At 39.0% G+C, this 22,527-nt stretch overlaps 1 protein-coding gene across 1 annotated transcript in view; it reads left to right on the top strand.

The window, feature by feature from the left end:
• The window catches only part of LOC115223248 (glycine N-acyltransferase), a 29,553-nt gene that overhangs the window by 5,703 nt on the left and 1,323 nt on the right, over positions 1-22,527 (top strand). Inside the window, exons 2-4 of the mRNA XM_029793746.2 lie at positions 18,574-18,687; positions 20,948-21,062; positions 22,115-22,238. Of these exons, the coding sequence (XP_029649606.1) occupies positions 18,574-18,687; positions 20,948-21,062; positions 22,115-22,238 (353 nt within the window). The remainder of the gene's footprint in view (positions 1-18,573; positions 18,688-20,947; positions 21,063-22,114; positions 22,239-22,527) is intronic.

Raw genomic sequence — 22,527 nt, 5'->3', positions numbered from 1 at the left:
TATATATATATATATATATATATATATATATATATAAAGGGGGGGAATAGAGTTTTAGGTAAATAGGAGATTCTCACTTATACCTCTACACATACACACATATATACAATCACACATACAATACATATCTACACATACACATATATATGTATACATACACACACTCACTTGCATACACCGTATACACATGTATATATACACACACACACACACATACATATACCACACAGAAAAATATATATATCCACACTACACACACATCTACTCACATACACGCATACACACACAAATCCATACACACACATGCACACACAGCACACTAGTCCCTATATACACATATATACACATACACATATATATACACCCACACACACAATACACATACATACACATATATATACATACATACACATACATATACACATATAATACATACACATATATATATATAATATAATATACACATGTATATACATATGTGTACCCTGCATACCTACACATCCACACATATATATATATACATATACAAATACAGACCCATTCCCTAATTTTAATTATTATATCTTCGTTTATTACTTTTGTTATCTTTGGCCGCTTGGTCACAAACATCTTGGCTATGACAGCCAGACCATTTATCCGTCTACTGGAAAACAATTACTCATTCACTCACGCACACTCTTTAGCACGTACACTCACTCATTCGTACACTCATACGCATACACGCACGCACGCGTTATATCATCATACATACATCTACATACATTCACGTATATAACATACGTACGCGTCCCTACAGATTCATGTCTACACTCTTAGAAGGCTAGTCTATACATATACACCTAACTATAAATACACACACATACATGTACACCTACATACAAATACATACATGTACATATATATATATATACATATATATATATATATCTATATATATATATACGCGTACCTACAGATTCATGTCTACACTCTTCGAAGGCTAGTCTATACATATACACCCATAAGTATAAATACACACACATACATACAGTTACACCTACATACAATACATACAAGTACATTATATACATACATATATATATATATATACACATATTACATATATATATTCATACTAACATGCATACTAAAAAATAAGTAAATAGTAAGATATATCCGCGCAGTTATTCTACATGCATACTCAAAAAATAAATATAAGTATATGTAACGTGCAGTTACCTATTTATAGACGGATACATACATTATACTACACACATAGATATATATATCTATATATATACAATTATAGCTATATATATATATATAAAATATATTTGAGACAAACCACTATGTTGCAAAACAAACAGGAAAGACTTATCAATACATAATTTTATAAATAGTCAATAGACTATTTATTAAATTTATGTATTGATTAAGTCTTCCTTGTTTGTTTTGCAAAATCTGTTTTGTCTCAAATAATATTTTATAATATTTACTATAAAATTGATTTAATCCTAAATCTGATTTTTTCACTTAAATTTGGATATATTCCCTAATATATTATTTATATATATATATATATATATAATATATATATTATATACACATACATACATACACACACATATATATATAAATATTACATACACACATACACCTACATATACACATACACACATACATACATATATATATTATATATATATATATATATAGATATATGTATATATGGTGTCTGTGTGTATATATATATAGATATATATATATTATATATATATATATGTATGTATGTATGTGTGTATATGTAGGTGTATGTTGTATGTATATATTTATATATATATGTGTGTGTATGTATGTATGTGTATATATATATATATATATATATATAATATATATATAATATATATATTATATATATATTATATATATATATATTCTGTGTGTAAGTTTATTATATATGTATGTATCCGTCTATATAATAGGTAACTGCACGTACATATACTTAATATTTATTTTTTGAGTATGCATGTATGAATAACTGCGCGTATATATATTTTACTATTTACTTATTTTTTGAGTATGCATGTTAGTATGAATATATATATGTATATATGTGTATATATATATATATATATAGTATGTATATATGTACTTGTAAGTATTTGTATGTAGGTGTACATGTATGTATGTGTGTGTATTATACTTTGGTGTATATGTATAGACTAGCCTTCGAAGAGTGTAGACATGAATCTGTAGGTACGCGTATATATATATATATAGTATATATATGTATATATATATATATATGTACATGTATGTATTTGTATGTAGGTGTACATGTATGTGTGTGTATTTATATTTATTGGTGTATATGTATAGACTAGCCTTCTAAGAGTGTAGACATGATCTGTAGGTACGCGTACGTATGTGTATATACGTGAATGTATGTAGATGTATGTATTATGTATAACGCGTGCGTGCGTGTATGCGTATGAGTGTACGAATGAGTGAGTGTACGTGCTAAAGAGTGTGCGTGAGTGATGAGTAATTGTTTTCCAGTAGACGGATAAATGGTCTGGCTGTCATAGCCAAGATGTTTGTGACCAGCGGCCAAAGATAACAAAAGTAATAAACGAAGATAATAAAATTAAAATTAGGAATGGGTCTGTATTTGTATATGTATATATATTATTTTTGTGTGTAGGGTGTAGGTATGCATGGGTACACATTGTATATACATTGTATATATATATATATATATATGGTATGTATTATATATGTGTATATGTATGTGTATATGTATATATATGTGTATGTATGTGTATGTGTGGGTGTATATATATTGTGTGTATGTGTATATATGTGTATATAGGGACTAGTGTGCTGTGTGTGCATGTGTGTGTATGGATTTGTGTGTGTATGCGTGTATGTGAGTAGATGTGTGTGTATGTGTATATATATATTTTTCGTGTGTATATGTATGTGTGGTCGTGTGTGTATATAACATGTGTGTATACGTGTATGCAAGTGAGTGTGTGTATGTATACATAGATATGTGTATGTGTAGATATGTATATGTATGTGTGATTGTATAATATGTGTGTATGTGTAGAGGTATAAGTGAGATCTCCTTATTTACCTAAAACTCTATCCCCCCCTTTATATATATATATATATATACTATATATATATATATATATATATATATTTTTTTTATATTTTTTTTTTATTTGTTTTTTATTTTTTATTTTTTTATTTTTATTTTTATTTTTTATTTTTTATTATAATTTTTTTTTTTATTTTCTATTTTTATTTTTTATTTTTTATTTTTTATATTTTATATTTTTTATTTTTTATTTTTTTTATTTTTATTTTTATTTTTTATTTTTTATTTATTCTCCTATCTAATTTAACACTGACTCCTTGACCACTCCCCCAAGTATGATTTTTTGCGCTATGCCTACCCCCAAAAGTCCCCCACCAACACCCCCTTTAAACCTGCCTAAATGTATAAATGCCAATACAATTCTTGTTAAACTAGCTTCCTGAAGATTTCTCTTGAATGAAACAGTTCTAGCCTGTAGAAGCTCCTTCTATATAATAAATTATATATATATATATATATGTATAATATATATGTATATATTATAGAAATTCGGGGTGAGTACTTGATAATTATAAGCACCTGTGTATACCGTTTGGTGGTGTAGGTGGTGGAGTAAATTGATCAAAATAAAACATGATGCCAAGGATTCAGCAGTACATATGTTTTCGGGCCTTTATTAGACAGATTTATAACAATGCATAATATATGTCTGTGGCTTCTTCAGCCGCGCACAACAACGTCTGCAAGGACATGTGTTACAAACATCAAAATTCTTGGTTGGGGATGCAAATCCTCTCATTCGCGTACGACATAATGCGAATGAGAGGATTTTCATCCCCAACCAGAATTTTTGATGTAACCACATGTCCTTGTGGAAGTTGTTGTGCGCGCTGAAGAAGGCCACAGACATACATTATGTATTGTTATAAATCTGTCTAATAAAGGCCCGAAACATATGTTACCCGCGCTGAATCCTTGGCATCATGTTTTTATTTTTGATTGTAGTGGCACACAAGAAAAACATCCGAACGTGGCCGTAGCCATACCGCATCGACTGGCCTCCGTGCTGTGGGCACGTAACAACCATCCGATCGAGGCCGTTCGCCAGCCTCATCTGGCACCTGTGTCGGTGGCACATAAAAACACCATCCGGCGTGGCCGTCTGCCAGCCTCGTCTGGCACCTTTGTCGTTGGCACATAAAAAACACCATCCAAGCGTGGCCGTTCGCCCATCCTCGTCTGGCACCTGTGTCGGTGGCACATAAAATCACCCACTACAACTCTCGGAGTGGTTGGCATTAGGAAGGGCATCCAGCTGTAGAAACACTGCCAGATCTGACTGGCCTGGTGCAGCCTTCGGGCTCCCCAAACCCCAGTTGAACCGTCCCAACCCATGCTAGCATGGAAAACGGACTCTAAATGTGATGATGTATATATATATATATATATATATATATATATATATATATATATATATATATATATAGTATGTATATTGTGTGTGTGGAGGCACAATAGTCCAGTGGTTAGGGCAGCAGACTCACGGTTGTAGGATCGCAGTTTTCGATTCCCAGACCGGGCGTTGTGAGTGTTTATTGAGCAAAAACACCTAAAGCTCCACGAGGCTCCGGCAGGGGGTGGTGGTGATCCCTGCTGTTCTCTTTCGCCACAACTTTCTCTTACACTCTCTTCTGTTGGCCTGCTCGCTTAGCCAGCAGGGTGGCGTCATTTGAAGCGCATTGTGACCAGCGATGTGTAGCAACATCTGATAGCCTGGTCGGTCACGGTGATCACGGTGATATATATATATATATATCATCAGTAAATCATAAATCTGAAAGAGAAGCACACTCTTGAGTTTTAGAGCAGTAGAGTAATTAGATAAAGACAATTATGGATGTGAAATTATGTAAGCACTTGATGGGACCCACAAGCTGACTAGGTCAATGACGGATGGTGGTCTAAGGGAGACAGTCCCTTGCGCTTAACCCTTCTCCTTTGTCTGTGTGTTCAACAACTAGCCACAAAGCCTTTTCTCCTTCCACTTTGAACTAAGTTATAGGCCACTAGCCATTAGGGTCTGAAGAGACACTGTAAAGCTAAGCGTTTTATGGACTTGATACCATAGGGACTGATAAACTAAGTAGCAGACTTAAAAAAATAAGTACTAGGGTTGATACATTTGCCTAAAAATTCTTCGAGGTGGTGCCCCAGCATGGCCATAGTTTAATGGCTGAAACAAGTAAAAAGTAGAAGATATGAAAGAGCCTCTTGCTGGTTATGGAGCAAGAGAGAGGAATTAAGCTGGAAGGCTGGAGGGCAATCTTACGGTTCTAGTATATTTTACGTCAACTGACCACGTGTATTTGTTTATATATGATCATCGATTTCCGTAAAAAACTTTTATTTTTTTACATTTATTTTTTTTACATATTGGGTTGGGGGGAAATGGGATCTTTGGGGTTAGGGTTAGGGTCCTAACCCCAAACCCTTACCCTAACCCTAAGCCCAAACCCTAACCGTAACCCTAACCCCAAACCCTAACCCTAACCGTAACTCTAACCCTAACCGTAACCCTAACCCTGACCCCAAAGATCCCATTTCCCCCCGACCCCATATGTAAAAAAATAAATGTAAAAAAATAAAAGTTTTTTACGGAAATCGATGATCATATATAAACAAATACACGTGGTCAGTTGACGTAAAATATACTAGAACCGTAAGATTGCCGGCTGGAGGAGATGAGGATCAGTGATTAGGCCACCTCTGCTGACCCACCAGTGGGAGAGTGTTACTATTCATGGTCAAAACATCCTGAAGATCATTGGACACTGCCTGATGACATCAGTTCCTCCCTGGCTAAAGTTCCATTCATTTTGGTGAGTGGAAAAAAAAGCCTCTTCTTCTAGGTGTTATTAGCAACCCTTTCTACAAAAAGCACAAAGCCTGAAACTTTGGGGGAGGATGTAAGCCAATTACATCGACCCCACTGTTTCACTGGTACTTAATTTATTGACCCCAAAAGGATGAAAGGCAAAGTCGACCTCACTGGAATTTGAACTCAGTATGTAAAGATAGATGAAATGCTGCTGAGCATTTAGCCTGGCATGCTAACGACTCCGCCAGCTTGCCACCTTTAGGTGTTATTAAGAATCATTTCTACTATAGGCACAAGGCCTGGAATTTGTTGAGAGGGGGATAATTGATCATGTCGACCCAAGTGTTTCACTGGTACTTAATTTATCAACCCTGAAAGGATGAAAGGTGAAGTTGACCTCAGTGGAATTTGAACTTAGAATGTGAAGAAAGACAAAATGCCTATTTCTTTACTACTCACAAGGGGCTAAACACAGAGAGAACAAACAAGGACAGACAAACGGATTAAGTTGATTATATCGACCCCAGTGCGTAACTGGTACTTATTTAATCGACCCCGAAAGGATGAAAGGCAATGTCGACCTCGGCGGAATTTGAACTCAGAATGTAGCGGCAGACGCAATACTGCTAAGCATTTCGCCCAGCGTGCTAACATTTCTGCCAGCTCACTGCCTTTAATAATAATAACATCCATCAATACACACACATCATTGTCATCATCATCATTGTTGTTTTAACGTCCATTTTTCCATGCTTGCATGGGTTGGACAGAATTTGTTGAGGTGAATCTTTCTACAGCTGGATGCTCTTCCTGTCACCAACCCTCACCTGTTTCCAAGCAAGGCAATACTCCTCCATGGCCAGTCATGTTTTTACGGAAGATTGAAAATGAATGATAACATTGTATAGGAATGATGTTCATTCATAACTCTCTCGTAATGTCCAGGGTTTGATGATGATTATGACAGTGATGATGGTTTTCATGTTGCTCCTGTCCTCTCAGCTGTAAATGAATTCTAGCAATAGATGGCGAGTTAACCCTTCAGTGGACTAGCGTCCTATCCAGAGGAGTGTTGTAATCTCAATCACTTATATGCCATAGGAACTGAGTTAATCTCCAGCCTGATGTGCCCTAGAGTTCATATCAGACCTAAGTCCAATCAGATGAATTTCTCTTATTTAAGTAATAATAATGATTTGAAACTTTTGCACAAGGCCAGCAATTTCAGGGAGAGGAAAAATTGATTACGTTGACTCAAGTGCTTGACTGGTGCTGGTTTTATTGACCCTAAAAGGATAAAAGGCAAAGATGACCTCAGCTGAATTTGAACTCAGAATGTGAAGACAGGTGAAATGCCACTAGTTTCTGCTAGCTCACCACCTTAATAATAATAATAATAATAATAATAATAGCAGCGCCTACAGAGTATCTCAACAGGCACGATAGAGCTGCACAATATATTCACTGGGTAATCTGCAAAAACCTGAATTTGCCCCATGAAAAAAACTGGTGGGAACACAAACCACCCCCAGTGCTTGAAAATGACCACATCTCACTCCTCTGGAACTTCACCATTCAAACTGACAGAAAGATAGATGCAAATAGGCCAGACATCATATTGAAAGACTTCAAACAAAGAACATACCTCCTCATTGATATGACTGTCCCAATCGATATAAACGTATCTGTCAAGACCTACCAAAAACTGAGCAAATATAAAGATCTTGAAATAGAAATCAGCAAAATGTGGAACCTGAAGACTAAAACAATACCTGTTGTCATAGGTGCCCTGGGAATGATAGCAAAAGGGGCTGATAGCTACCTAACTCAGATACCAGGAAACCCAAAAATGGTAGAAATTCAAAAGATAGTGCTCATGGGAACTGCTCATATCCTACGCAAAATACTTTCTATGTAATCTCAAGGTTTAAAACAAACATAATTTTCGGTTTAAAAAAAATTTTTTTTTAGACATTCATTAGTACAACACCCCCCCCCCCAAATATATGACACACTAGGCATAACAACAACAAGAACTTCCAACCTGTTGTCTCTTGAGGTCTCTGGGTGAGACTTGGAGCCAACTTGTACAAATATAAAGCAAAAGTCAAACATAGAATGATAATAATAATAATAATAATAATAATAATAATAATAATAATAATAATAAAAATAATGATAATAATCCTTTCTACTAAAGGCACAAAGCCTGGATCTTGTGGGGAGGGGAACAGTTGATCAGATCGACCCCAGTACCCAACTAGTACTTGATTTATTGACCCCGAAAGGATGAAAGGCAAAGTTGACCTCGGTAGAATTTGAACTCAGAACATAGTGGCAGACGAAATAGCTGCTTAGCATTTTGCCTGGCGTGCTAACGATTCTGCCAGCTCACTGCCTTAATAATAATAATAATAATTAATGCCCTGATGCAGTACCAGGCAGTGGCTCTCATGGCTGCTGATCTTAACTGATTAGAAGTGTTATCATGTAAATTGTTTTGTTTTGGTATAACAGATGGGCTACAGCAAATATTCTGCTCGATACCACAGATTTGCTTGTCAGTTGTTTGACCATAACCAGTTGAGTATGTCCCTTGGTGTCTGACGATATGTGCATCTCTGATCACGAGCAGAAGTAGTGGGGGAGCATCATAGCCATGTGTTGAGAGGGATTCTTTGGGGTTTGGATAATTCACCTTTGGAAACATGGGTGGTTTGTTCAACATCCTTAACCCTTTTGTTACTGTATTTATTTTGAGATGCTCTGTGTTTCTTTCAATTACTTTAAATATAACAAAGAATTTAGTAAAATAACTTAGTTATCATTAAGCTAGTGTTAGGAACATAAATTGTGACTAAGATTTAGTGGAAGATTTTAATTCAAAACTTATGAAAACAAGACATTTGTACTACAGAGCCAGAGCCGGTTTTGGCCGGGTTGGTAACGAAAGGGTTAAACAACCCTTATTCAAGGACCTTTGAGTGGGATGAGCTACTCGACCAGAAGAAAATTCTAACTGGGCCCCACCTGCAAGGTCATGTCCTGTTTATCTTGATATGAGATCACCATGTTGCGCACATTTGGTTGTGATGCATGTGCCTGGTGTACCCTTATCAAACAGGTAGTCATGATGGGTATACTGAGCTTCGTATATTTTACCCCAGTGTCACTTTGATGGCATGCACTGCTCTCTCAATAATAATAATAATAATAATAATAATAATAATTATTATTATTATTATTATTATCCTTTCTTCTATAGATACAAGGCTTGAAATTTTGTGGGATTACATCAACCCCAGTGTGTCACTGGTACTTAATTTATCGACCCCGAAAGGGTGAAAGGCAAAGTCGACCCCAGCAGAATTTGAACTCAGAACGTGCTGACAGACAAAGTGCTGCTATGCATTTTGCCTGGCATGCTAACGGTTCTGCCAGCTCTTGACCTTAATAATAATAATAATAATCTTTTCTACTATACACATAAGGTCTGAAATTTTCAGGGAGGAGACCAGTCGATTACATTGACCCCCAGTGTTTCACTTAATTAAGTGGTACTTAATTAATTTATCTACCTTGAAAGGATGAAAGGCAAAGTTGACATAGGCGGAATTTGAACTCAAAATGTAGTGATTGGCGAAATACCTCTAAGCATTTCGTCCAGCATGCTGGAAGGGTGAAACAAGTTGACCTACGCATGCATACAAGCACACATGTACACGTACACACACACTCACATCTTTTCTTGTACTTCACTGGTACTTTGTTTTACTGAGCCTAGAAAGACGAAAGGCAAAGTTGACCTTGATGTACACACACACACATTTTCTCTTGTACTTCACTGATACTTTGTCTGGTCGACCCTGGAAAGATGAAAGACAAGTTGACCTTGGCATACATGCCCACACACATACACACACACACATGCACACACACACACAGATACATACACAAATCTTCTCTTGTTCTTCTTTGTTCTTATCAACCCTGAAGGGATGAATGGCAAGTTGACCTTTGTAGGGTTTGAACTCAGAATGTGAGGAGGTAGAAGGAATGTTGCTTAGCATTTTTATTGTCTGATGTGCTAACAGTTCTGCCAACTCACCTGCTTCAAATATAAGCACAAGCCCAACCTAAAATTTTGTCGGAGAGTATTAGTCAATACCATTGGCCTCAGTACATGACTGGTACTATGTAAAATGCAAAGAGTCATAGGGCCAGTTTCCCGGTTTCTGTGGCATAGCTTTGCTACTATTGTGTTGAAGAACTGACCATTTATCAGATGTAGTCTGCAAACTTCTACACACATACACACACACACACTCTCTCTCTCAGGCACAGGCGAGGTTGTGTGGTAAGAAACGTTAGAACACCGGGCGAAATGCCTTGCGGTATTTCGTCTGCCGTTACCTTCTGAGTTCAAATTCTGGCAAGGTCGACTTTGCCTTTCATCCTCTCGGGATCGATAAATCAAGTACCAGTTATGCAATGGGGTTGATGCAATCGACTTAATCCCTTTGCCTGTCCTTGTTTATCTTCTCTATGTTTGGCCCCTTGTGGGCAATAAAAAAAAATAAGAAGATTGATTCTCAACCACATGGTTCTGGGTTCAGTCCCACTGCGTGGTGCCTGGCACATTCGGCAAGTGTCTTCTACTATAGCTTCGGCCCGACCAAAGCCTTGTGAATGGATTTGGTAGACGGAAACTGAAGGAAGCATGTCGTGTGTGTGTGTATATACACACACACACACACAAACGTCGCATATATATGTTTTTGTGTGTGTGTCTTTGTGTCTGCGTTTGTACCTGTCACCGATTGACAACCGGTATTTAGCGGTTCAGCAAAAAAAAACGAAAAAACTGATAGAATAAGTACTTGGCTTACAAAGAATAAGTCCTGGGGATCTTTTCGGTTTGAACGGCAGTTTTTTAAAATAATTCCCACGTAACTAAACACTTTTAAACTTCGTATACTGGTAGAATGTGTTTATAAAACATTTTTTTCTCTTGGCTTTATTGAGAAAATTCTATAGTTTGTAAGATATTTGTTGTTGTTTTTCATCAATTTTTGCAATTTCAACCAATCAATGACGTCTATTGAGGTGAAAACATTCTGTGCCGTATGAAAATGTCCCTCGTTTAAAAAACAGATTAAGTTTATTTACATTTGTGAAGAAAAAAAGATACCCTTTCTCCCACCCCTAACCCTAAAACAGATTGAAATGCAATAGATCGATACTAGGGTCATAATTATGGGTGACAATTTCATATGACACCACTAGAAAAAACTGCCGTTCAAACCGAAAAAGATCCTCGATTTGTTCGACTGAAACCCACTTAAGGCGGTGCTCCAGTCAAATGACTGAAACAAGTCAAAGAATATATATATATATATATACAATTTACTCTTTTACTTGTTTCAGTCATTTGACTGCGGCCATGCTGGAGCACCGCCTTTAGTCGACCAAATCGACCCCGGGTCTTATTCTTTGTAAGTCCAGTACTTATTCTATCGGTCTCTTTTGCCGAACCGCTAAGTGACGGGGACGTAAACACACCAGCATCGGTTGTCAAGCAGGGGGACAAACACAGACACACAAACACACACACACATACATATATATATATATACATATATACGACAGGCTTCTTTCAGTTTCCGTCTACCAAATCCACTCACAAGGCTTTGGTCGGCTCGGGGCTATAGTAGAAGACACTTGCCCAAGATGCCACGCAGTAGGACTGAACCCGGAACCATGTGGTTGGTTAGCAAGCTACTTACCACACAGATATATATATATATATATATATATATATATATATATATCTGTGTGGATGTATAAATGGGAATGAAGAACAGAGATATAATGAAAGCGATAGTGAATGTGACGACTGTCAGAGCAGCTCCGTTGCTTCAGATGTTGACAGAAGACAACCTGTTACCACCTCTACCTTGATAGTGGACTCACCCATCCAACCTATGTCACTAAAAACTGTATGATGCAATCAGACTACGATGTGTGTCACTTATTTACTATTGATGTCCCCCCCACCCCCGCTGCCTACCTCCTTGTCTGTGTAAGCTGTCAGGCTGATTGTTACACACACACACACAGCAATAGACCAATAGACCTACTTTTACACGCACACACACATGCACACGCACACACACAGAGGCGTAGTTGCTCACACAATTAGACCTACTTTCACATCTACTCACACACACACACGGGCCTGTACACACACCGATCGTCACCCATATGGCTATGTACGCACATACACAAATATACGGTCGCACACACACACACACACATACACACGCACCTGTAAATAAACATTCAAACGCGAAAATGTGAACACAAACTCGCACACAAATAGACATAAATGGAGAGGTACATAAGCGCACAGTCATATCTGTTTATACATATATATATACATATATATATATATACTCACACACACACAAACTCACAAACGTGCACACTCACTATCACTTACACGAACATATACACACACACATACCTGTACATATATACACCTACTCACAGAAATCTAAACATGCAGAGGCAGCTCACACGTCTTCATTTTCTATTACACACACACTCAGGTAGCCATACGTCTACACACACACATACACACACACACACACATACGCACATTCCTGTACCAAGACAGCTACCTAAGCACACCTACTCACACATACATCTAGACACGCAGAAACTTACGCCTACATTTTCTAATGCACACAGACACACAAATATACACACACACGCACACACACATAGACACACCTGTACAAAGAAAGTAAAAAGAAAAAAAAAAATATATATATATATATAGGTGCAGGAGTGGCTGTGTGGTAAGTAGCTTGTTTACCAACCACATGGTTCCGGTTTCAGTTCCACTGTGTGGCACCTTGGGCAAGTGTCTTCTACCATAACCTCGGGCCGACCGAAGCCTTGTGAGTGGATTTGGTAGATGAAAACTGAAAGAAGCCTCTGTGTGAACCGTTGGCGATTTTTTTCCTCTGTCTTCCCTTCTCTGGATCTTTCCTTCTCCTATGTTTCCGACGAAGAGCTCTGCTCGAAACGTTAAACCCTCCTTCTTCCCTTCCTTCCTGAGCGTCCAATAATACTATATTTGTTCCACGTCCTCGCGTTGTTGTGTTTTCTCTTTTTGTTTTCATGTTTGGATTAACTATATATATATATATATATATATATATATATATATATATGTATGTATGTATGTGTGTGTGTGTAATATGTTTGTGTGTCTGGCTGTCTCCCCAACATCGCTTGACGTCTGTTTGTTGTCTACACCACCTGTCTTCGTCTTGTTTTTTTTGTGAATTCTTACCCTATATATATATGTATATATAGGCATGTCTGTGTGGTAAGAAGCTTGCTTCCCAACTACATGGTTCTGGGTTCAGTCCGTCTGTGTGGCACTTTGGGCAAATATCTTCTACTGTAGCCTTGGGCTGACCAAAACCTGTGAGTGGATTTGGTAAACAGAAACTGAAAGAAGCCCATCATGTATATATACATACATACATATATATATACATACATATATATATATATATATATCATCATCATCATCATTTAGCATCCGCTTTCCATGCTAGCATGGGTTGGACAGTTCAACTGGGGTCTGTGAAGCTGGAAGGCTTCGTCAGGCCCAGTCAGATCTGGCAGTGTTTCTACGGCTGGATGCCCTTCCTAACACCAACCATATATATATATATATATATATATATATCATCATCATTTAACATCCATTGTTCATGCTGGCATGGGTTGGACAGTTTGACCAGGGCTGGCAAGCTGCAAAGCTGCATCGGACTCCAGGCTGATTTGGCATGGTTTCTGTGACATATATATATATATATATATAGCGGTTGAGGGAACCTGTGGACGAGGTGGTGAAGCACGACCTTTGAACATTAGGCCTCACGGAGGCAATGACCAGTGACCGAGACCTTTGGAAATATGCTATTCATGAGAAGACCCAGCAAGACAAGTGAGTCCATAACCTGTTGCCTTTGCCAGGGATGTAGCCAGCCAACTTATGAATACCTTTCCTTCTTTGGACACTAAACTCTGCTTGCGAAGACCTGTTGAGGCGAGTGAAATTGAAATTGACTTCGAAATCGAACCACATCCGACGACTGGCACCCATGCCAACCTCCCTTCATTGGACACTAATCTCTGCTTGCGAAGACCTGTTGGGGCAAGTGATATTGAAATTAAACCAAATTCGATGACTGGCACCGGTCGTTGCCAGTGCCGCTGGACTGACTCCAGTGCAGGTGGCAAGTAAAGAAACACCGTTTCAACCATGTGCTTGAGGAGACCTATTGAGTCAAGTACATCAACATCAAAAATCAATGGAAATTGTAGTTGTGATCCCTGTGCTGGTGGCACATAAAAAGCACCATCCAAACGTGGCCGATGCCAGTGCCGCCTTGACTGGTTTCTGTGCCGGTGGCACATAAAAGCACCACCTTATCGCGGCCGTTGCCATCCACTACACTCACGGAGTGGTTGGCTTTAGGAAGGGCATCAAGCTGTAGAAACACTGCCAGATTAGACTGGAGCCTGGTGCAGCTTTCTGGCTTCTCAGACCCCGGTCGAACTGTCCAACCCATGCTAGCATGGAAAACGGACGTTCAACGATGATGATGATGATATATGTATATATGTATATGTATATATCTATATATATATGTATGTATGTATACATCTGTGTCTGTGTTTGTCCCTGCGTCACTGATTGACAACCGGTGTTGGTGTGTTTATGTCCCCGTAACTTAACAATTTGGCAAAAGAAACTGATAGAAGAAATACTAGGCTTACGAAATAAGTCCTGAATTTGATTTGTGTGGCTAAAATCATTCAAGGTGGTGCTCCAGCTTGGCCACAGTCAAATGGCTAAAAGAAGCAAGAAAAGGAATAAAACAATATATATTCTCTTTTTACTTGTTTCAATCATTTGGCTGCGGTCCATGCTGGAGCACCACCTTTAATCAAGCAACTCAACCCCGGGACTTATTCTTTGTAAGCCTAGTACTTATTCTATCGGTCTCTTTTTGCCGAACTGCTAAGTGACGGGAACATAAACACACCAGCATCAGTTGTCAAGCGATGTTGGATGGGACAAACACAGACACACAAACATATACACACGCATATATATATATATATATATATATATATATATATATATATATATATATATAATATATATATATATATATATATATATATATATACATATATACGACGGGCTTCTTTCAGTTTCCATCTACCAAATTCACTCACAAGGCTTTGGTCGGCCCGAGGCTATAGTAGAAGACACTCACCCAAGGTGCCATGCAGTGGGACTGAACCTGGAACCATGTGGTTGGTAAGCAAGCTACTTACCACACAGCCACTCCTATATATATAAAACATACACATGCACAAACACGTGCATGTATGTGTGTGTGTGTGTGCATATATGTATGTATATTCACACCTAGACATACTGAAACTTTCACACACGCACACACATACACACAGACACACACACCTGCCAAGTCTGTCAGTCACTTGTACATTGTGATTTGCGGCCCTTTTGATTCTGGAGATCAAACAAAAGTTACTCTGCCGGATTCGTTTCGAGTATGAAGGTAATGGCTGTGTGGTTAAGAAACTGGCCTTACAACTACATACATACATACACACACATACACGCATACATGCATACATACACACATACATACATAAATACATACATACATACACACACATACACGCATACATGCATACATACATGCATACATACATACATACATACATACACACATACATACATAAATACATACATACATACACACACATACACACATACATGCATACATACATGCATACATACATACATACATACATACATACATACATACATGCATACATGCATACACACATACATACATACATACATACATACACACACATACACACATACATGCATACATACATACATACATACATACATGCATACATACATATATACACACATACATACATACATGCATACATACATACATATATATATATATATATATGCTATGCAGGGTGACAGCTGGCCTTCCATATACAACCCTGCCCGGACTTGTGCCTTGGAGGGTAACTTTCTAGGTGTGATCCCATAGTTATTCATGACCGAAGGGGGTCTTTACCTTTACCTTTATACATGTATCATCATCATCATCGTTTTACGTCCATTTTCCGCTCTAGCACGGGTTGGACGGTTCGACTGGGGTCTGGGAAGCCAGGGGCTGCACCAGGCCCAGTCTGATCTGGCAGTGTTTCTACAGCTGGATGCCCTTCCTAACGCCAACCACTCCGTGAGTGTAGTGGGTGCTTTTTACGTGCCACCTGCACAGGTGCCAGGGGGGGTCTGGTATCGGCCACGATCGGTTGGTGCTTTTAACGTGCCACCGGCACAGAAGCCAGTCGAGGCGGCGCTGGCATCGGCCACGTTCGGATGGTGCTTTTTCATGTGCCTTTTATGTATATATGTATATATAAATTTATATAAATAAGGATAAGATTGTTATTTAAAATACTGATCAATCACGTGGCTAGCATGGGAATAAAAACTTCAAAGGTAATAATTATTATTAAAATTATAATTAAGGGTATCTAAGAGATACCACCATGCTAGATATTGCAGCTAGAACTTTACTCTAAAAACCACATTAAATGTTCCTGGTGCTGTATGAACATTTAATGTGGTTTTAGGGTCAAGTTTTGGCTGCTATATCTAGCATGGTTGTATCTCTTAGATACCCTTAATTATAATGTATATATGTGTATATATATTTCTTTACTACCCACAAGGGGCTAAACACAGGGGGGACAAACGGATTAAGTTGATTACATCGACCCCAGTGCGCAACTGGTACTTAATTTATCAACCCCGAAAGGATGAAAAGCAAAGTCGACCTCGGCGGAATTTGAACTCAGAACGTAACGGCAGACGAAATACGGCTACGCATTTCACCCGGCGTGCTAACGTTTCTGCCAGTTCACCGCCTTCTATATATGTGTATATAGATATATGAGAAATGGTGAAAAAGATTGGACAGGGTGAATAGGTAGGTATAAGTTTGAAAGAGTATAGAAGGGGAGTGCCAAGTGGATGGAGATGAGGATGGAAGTGAATGGTGGAGATGATAGTGGATGTGTGGTCATGTGTATGTGTATTGTTTCTCTATCTAATTCCCTTTATCCATATGTGTGTGTCTGCTCCTGTATGTTTATCCATGTTTGTGTCTTTGGCATTTATTTTCTGTTGTCTATTTTTCAGTAGATAGAATGAAATTGTTTCTACCCAAGTTGATTAAATATGAAACAAAATTATTTGGTTTTGAAGGTTCTAAGGCCCAAATACACACACACACATACACACACAAGGTGGGTGCTGAAACGTTCCTGGTTTTGGGTAAAAGAAATTACAAGAGGATCAGTTAATTATGATTTTATTCAACATCAAGCAAGGTCGTTGCCAGTACTGCCTGACTGGCCCCGTGCTGGTCGCACATAAAAAGCACCCACTACACTCTTGGAGTGGTTGGCATTAGGAAGGGCATCCAGCTGTAGAAACTCTGCCAGATCAAGATTGAAGCCTGGTGCAGCCATCTGGTTCGCCAGCCCTCAGTCATTCGTCCAACCCATGCTAGCATGGAAAGTGGACGTTGAACGATGATGATGATGATGATGATTCCCCTCTCAGATTCACACACTTATTGCAGCAGTCCTTCAGTTTTTCTAAACCCAATAAAAGAACATGGAACGTTGGGCCGTCAACCAGGTCATTCCTGATACTCTTAAAGCCAGGATCTTTTCAGCCCCCCCCCCCCGTATACATACATACATATGTATGTACATACGTTTGCATATATGTACACAACTTACATATACACCTACCAATACTCTTATGCATACATGCTCACACACATTACACACATAGAATGCAGTGGAGGCGCAATGGCCCAGTGGTTAGGGCAGCAGACTCGCGGTCAGAGGATCGCGGTCTCATTCCCAGACCGGGCGTTATGTGTGTTTATTGAGCGAAAACACCTAAAGCTCCACGAGGCTCCGGCAGGTGCTGGTGGCAACCCCTGTTGTACTCCTTCGCTCCGACTTTCTCTCACTCTTTCTTCCTGTTTCTTGTCCCCAACTTCCTACGCAACTGCTGAGCCTGGATGCGCATTCATCCATCTGTCGATGCTCTCGGTGTCGGGGGTTGACCTGCTTTCTCTTCTGTGGGTCTTACGAATAGCAAAGGACCACGTTTCGGACTTCTCCCACTACAGACAATCCTGAGGCGCGATCTTGCGAGCTCTGGGACGAAGACTGCTTCACTCAACAAACAAACAAACATAGAATGCAAGAAAAGTTTCACATGTTTATTTACTAATTAGAAATTAATTTAATTTTATTGTTTCTTTTAAGTCTCTCAGGTAATTTTTTTTGATTAAAATAATTTTCTTTTGAAATCAATTCAATTTTGTTATTTCTCTCTCTCTCTCTCTCTCTCTCTCATTCCAATCAGGTATTTTATACAATTCGACACATTTTGAATGGAATCTTAACCAACTTTGAGTGTCTTGTGGATTCCTGGCCAAAATATACATGTTTTGTTGTACGACCATGTACAGGCAAAGAGGTAACAGATTTTTCGTTTTCACTTCTCTTTCTTTCTTGTAGGTGCCATTATTACCATCATCATCATCATCATCACCATCATCATCATCTTCATCAATACTACCACTACCACTACCACCACCACCACCACCACCACCACCATCATCATCATTATCATCAAAACTGCGACCACTGCTGCTGCTGCCACGACAATGACCACCACCATTATTCAGCATCATCATCATCATCATCATCATCATCAAAACTACCACCACCACCACCACCATTGTCTTCACCTCTGCTACTGTCATCAACTTGACCACTGCAACCACCAATATTGTTTAGATCACTCTTACCTAATTCGTTAGGGGCCAACATCAGAATCCAGGTGGATGACATTGCCAGCAAGGTGGCCTCTGTGAAGTTTACTTGACTCAGCTAGAGATAGCAGCTAACTCTCTCTCAAATACTACCCTGCTTTGCAGTCACAGCTTGCTGGCTCTGCACACCTGGACACCTGGTCACTGTTCCATTTAATCCTCTATCTATCTGTCAGGCATCACCATCATCATCATCATCGTCCAGTCAGTCAGTCAGTATCTGCATTCCATGCTGGCATGGGTTAGATAGCCTGACTGAAACTGGGAAGCCGGAGCACCAAGTTCCAATCTGATTTGGCATGGTTTCTGTGGCTGGATGCCCTTCCTAACACCAACCACTCCAACAGTGTTATGGGTGCTTTTTACATGTCACCGGTGTTGGCCTTGACTACCACTTCACTTGGCTTGATGGGTCTTCTCAAGCATAGCATATCGCCAAAAGTCTTGGTCACTTGTCATTGCCTTTCTGTAAATTTGAATTATATCTCTCTACCTATCTATCCATCATCTATCTATCTATCTATCTATCTATCTATCTATCTATCTATCTATCTATCTATCTATCTATCTATCTATATACCTATCTATCTATCTATCTATCTATATACCTATTTCTTTACTACCCACAAGGGGATCAACATAGAGGAGACAAACAAGGACAGACAAATGGATTAAGTCGATTATATCGACCCCAGTGCATAACTGGTACTTAATTTATCGACCCCGAGAGGATGAAAGGCAGTCGACCTCAGCGGAATTTGAACTCAGAACGTAACGGCAGACAAAATACGGCTACGCATTTCGCCCGGCGTGTTAACGTTTCTGCCACCTTGCCGCCTTATCTATCTATCTATCTATGTACCTACATACCTACCTACCTGCCTGCCTGTCTGGCTGTCTGTCTGTCTGTCTGTCTATCTACTACAAATCTACCTATCTATCTAATCTATCTCCACTCTCTCTCTCTCTCTCTCTATATATATATATATATATATATATGTGTGTGTGTGTGTGTATAAATATATATGTATGTATATGTGTGTATCTTTGTGTTGTGGTTGTCCTCCTTTCCACTGCTTGACAACCAGTACTGGTTTGTTTACATCCCCATAAACCAAGCCTTTCAGCAAGAGAGACCCAAGAACATATTTATGTACCAGACTTAAAAATAAGAACTGGCCTCAATTTGTTCAACTAAAAACCTTCAAGGTGGTGCTCCAGCATGGCCACAGTTCAATGACTGAAGCAAGTAAAAGATAAAAAATCATCATCATCATCATCATCGTTTAACGTCCGCTTTCCATGCTAACATGGGTTGGACGGTTCGACCGGGGTCTGGGAAGCCAGGAGGCTGCACCAGGCCCAGTCTGATCTGGCAGTGTTTCTACAGCTGGATGCCCTTCCTAACACCAACTACTCCGTGAGTGTAGTGGGTGCTTTTTACGTGCCACCGGCACAGGTGCCAGACGAGGCTGGCAACGGCCACGATCAGATGGTGCTTTTTACGTGCCACTGGCACGGGGGCCAGACGAAGGTGACAAAGGCCACGGTTGGATTGCTTTTTACGTGCCACCGGCACAGGTGCCAGACGAGGCTGGCAACGGCCACGATCAGATGGTGCTTTTTACGTGCCACTGGCACGGGGGCCAGACGAAGGTGACAAAGGCCACGGTTGGATGATGCTTTTTACGTGCCACCGGCATGGAGGCCAGTCGGGGCAGCGCTGGCTACGGCCACGTTCGGATGGTTCTCTTACGTGCTACTGGCACGTAATGTTGCAAAATCAAAAATCAAAAAATAAGATTGGAAAAAATATCTGATACTAAATATTAAATTGTTGACGATTGCTTTGTTTGTTTATTTTTTAAAATGTTTTTGTTGTTTCAATCTGATGGTTCGCAGGTTCCAGCCTTCTTCCAGTACTCCTATATTTGTCACACAAAGAGTGCCAGCACCCTCAAATATTTTCTGCAAAGACCGGGTGTGATAGACTGGACAAAGCCTGTTAACTTTTCTGGTGAGTATGTCCATATATCTATTGGTCTGTCTGTCTGACTACGTGTGTGTATGTGTGTGTGTATACGAGTGTGTGTTGTGTGAGTGTGCACGCATGTGTATTTGAGTGTGTGTGTGTATATGTGTATGTTATTATATACGTGTTTGTGTGTGAGTGTATGTGGGCCTATATGTGTATGCATGTGTGCGTGGGTGTCTATATGTGTGTGTGTGTATGCATGTGTGTATATGTGTGTGTGTATGTGAGTGTGTATGAGTGCACGCATGTGTATTTGAGTGTGTGTGTGTTTGAATGTGTGTGTGTTAGTATATGTGTTTGTGTATGAGTGTCTGTGTGCCTATATGTGTATGCGTGTGTGTGTGCGTGTCTATGTGTGTGAGCGTACGTGTGTGTTAGCATGTGTGTATGCAGGTGTGTGTACGTGTGTGTGTGTTGTGGCTGTGGGATTATGTAGTTTGTTTCCCAGTCACATGGTTTAAGGTTCAGTCCCACTGCACAGTACCTCGCACAAATGTCATCTACTATAGTCTCAAGCTGATCAAGGCCTTGCAAGTAGATTTGATAAATGAAAACTGAAAGAAGCCCTTCATATATGTATGTATGTATATGTATGTGTGTATGTATGTATGTATGTATATATATGTAAGTGTGTATGTATATATATGTATTTATGTATATATGTATATATATGTATGTATGTTTGTATGTATGTATGTAAGGATGTATGTATATGTATTTATGTATGTATATATATGTATGTATGTGTGTATGTGTGTGTGTTTTCACACTCACTCACACATATTTATATACATATATATGAATATGTCTATATGCACACACATAAGCTTCAGAACAGTATCCATCTGTCAAATTCCACTTACAAGATATTAGTCAGCTTGGGGCTTGTACAGAAGGCCCTTGCCTAAGGTGCCATGCAGTGGAACCACACCAAAGACTACAAGACTGTGCAGCAAACTTCTTTAACAACTTGGCCATGCTCACATTTCTAAATTAAAGGGGTTCTTTTTTCTTCTTTTTCTGCTCCATTTCAGGAATTCCTTATGATTTGATTCCCACATCCAGAGAATTCTGTCGGAAGCTGGGCGGAACCATGCAATGTCGTCCACCACATTTCATGTACGCTTGGTGCAAAACAGTTCCAATTGACTTAGCCAAGTAAGACTGTTTCGTATCATTTTCATCATCATCATCACCACCACCACCACCACCACCATCATCATCATCATCATCATCATCACTATTATTATTGTCATTAGCACCATCCTCATCTCTGTCATTTGTACTGTTATATCATCACTCTGGTCAAATATGAACCATTTTGGCACCACTTATTTGGAATCACTGGATCGATGCTGGCTTATTTGACATCAGACATTTCAATGTATTTCTCTCTCTCTCTCTCCTTCTTTCTGAATCTCTCTCTTTCTTTCTGTTTATATGCTTA

Source organism: Octopus sinensis, linkage group LG22 (assembly GCF_006345805.1).
Source record: "Octopus sinensis linkage group LG22, ASM634580v1, whole genome shotgun sequence".
NCBI classification, from domain to species: Eukaryota; Metazoa; Mollusca; class Cephalopoda; order Octopoda; family Octopodidae; genus Octopus; species Octopus sinensis.
The sequence above is the reverse complement of the archived record's forward strand: the minus strand, read 5'-3'. Positions and strand labels throughout refer to the sequence as shown.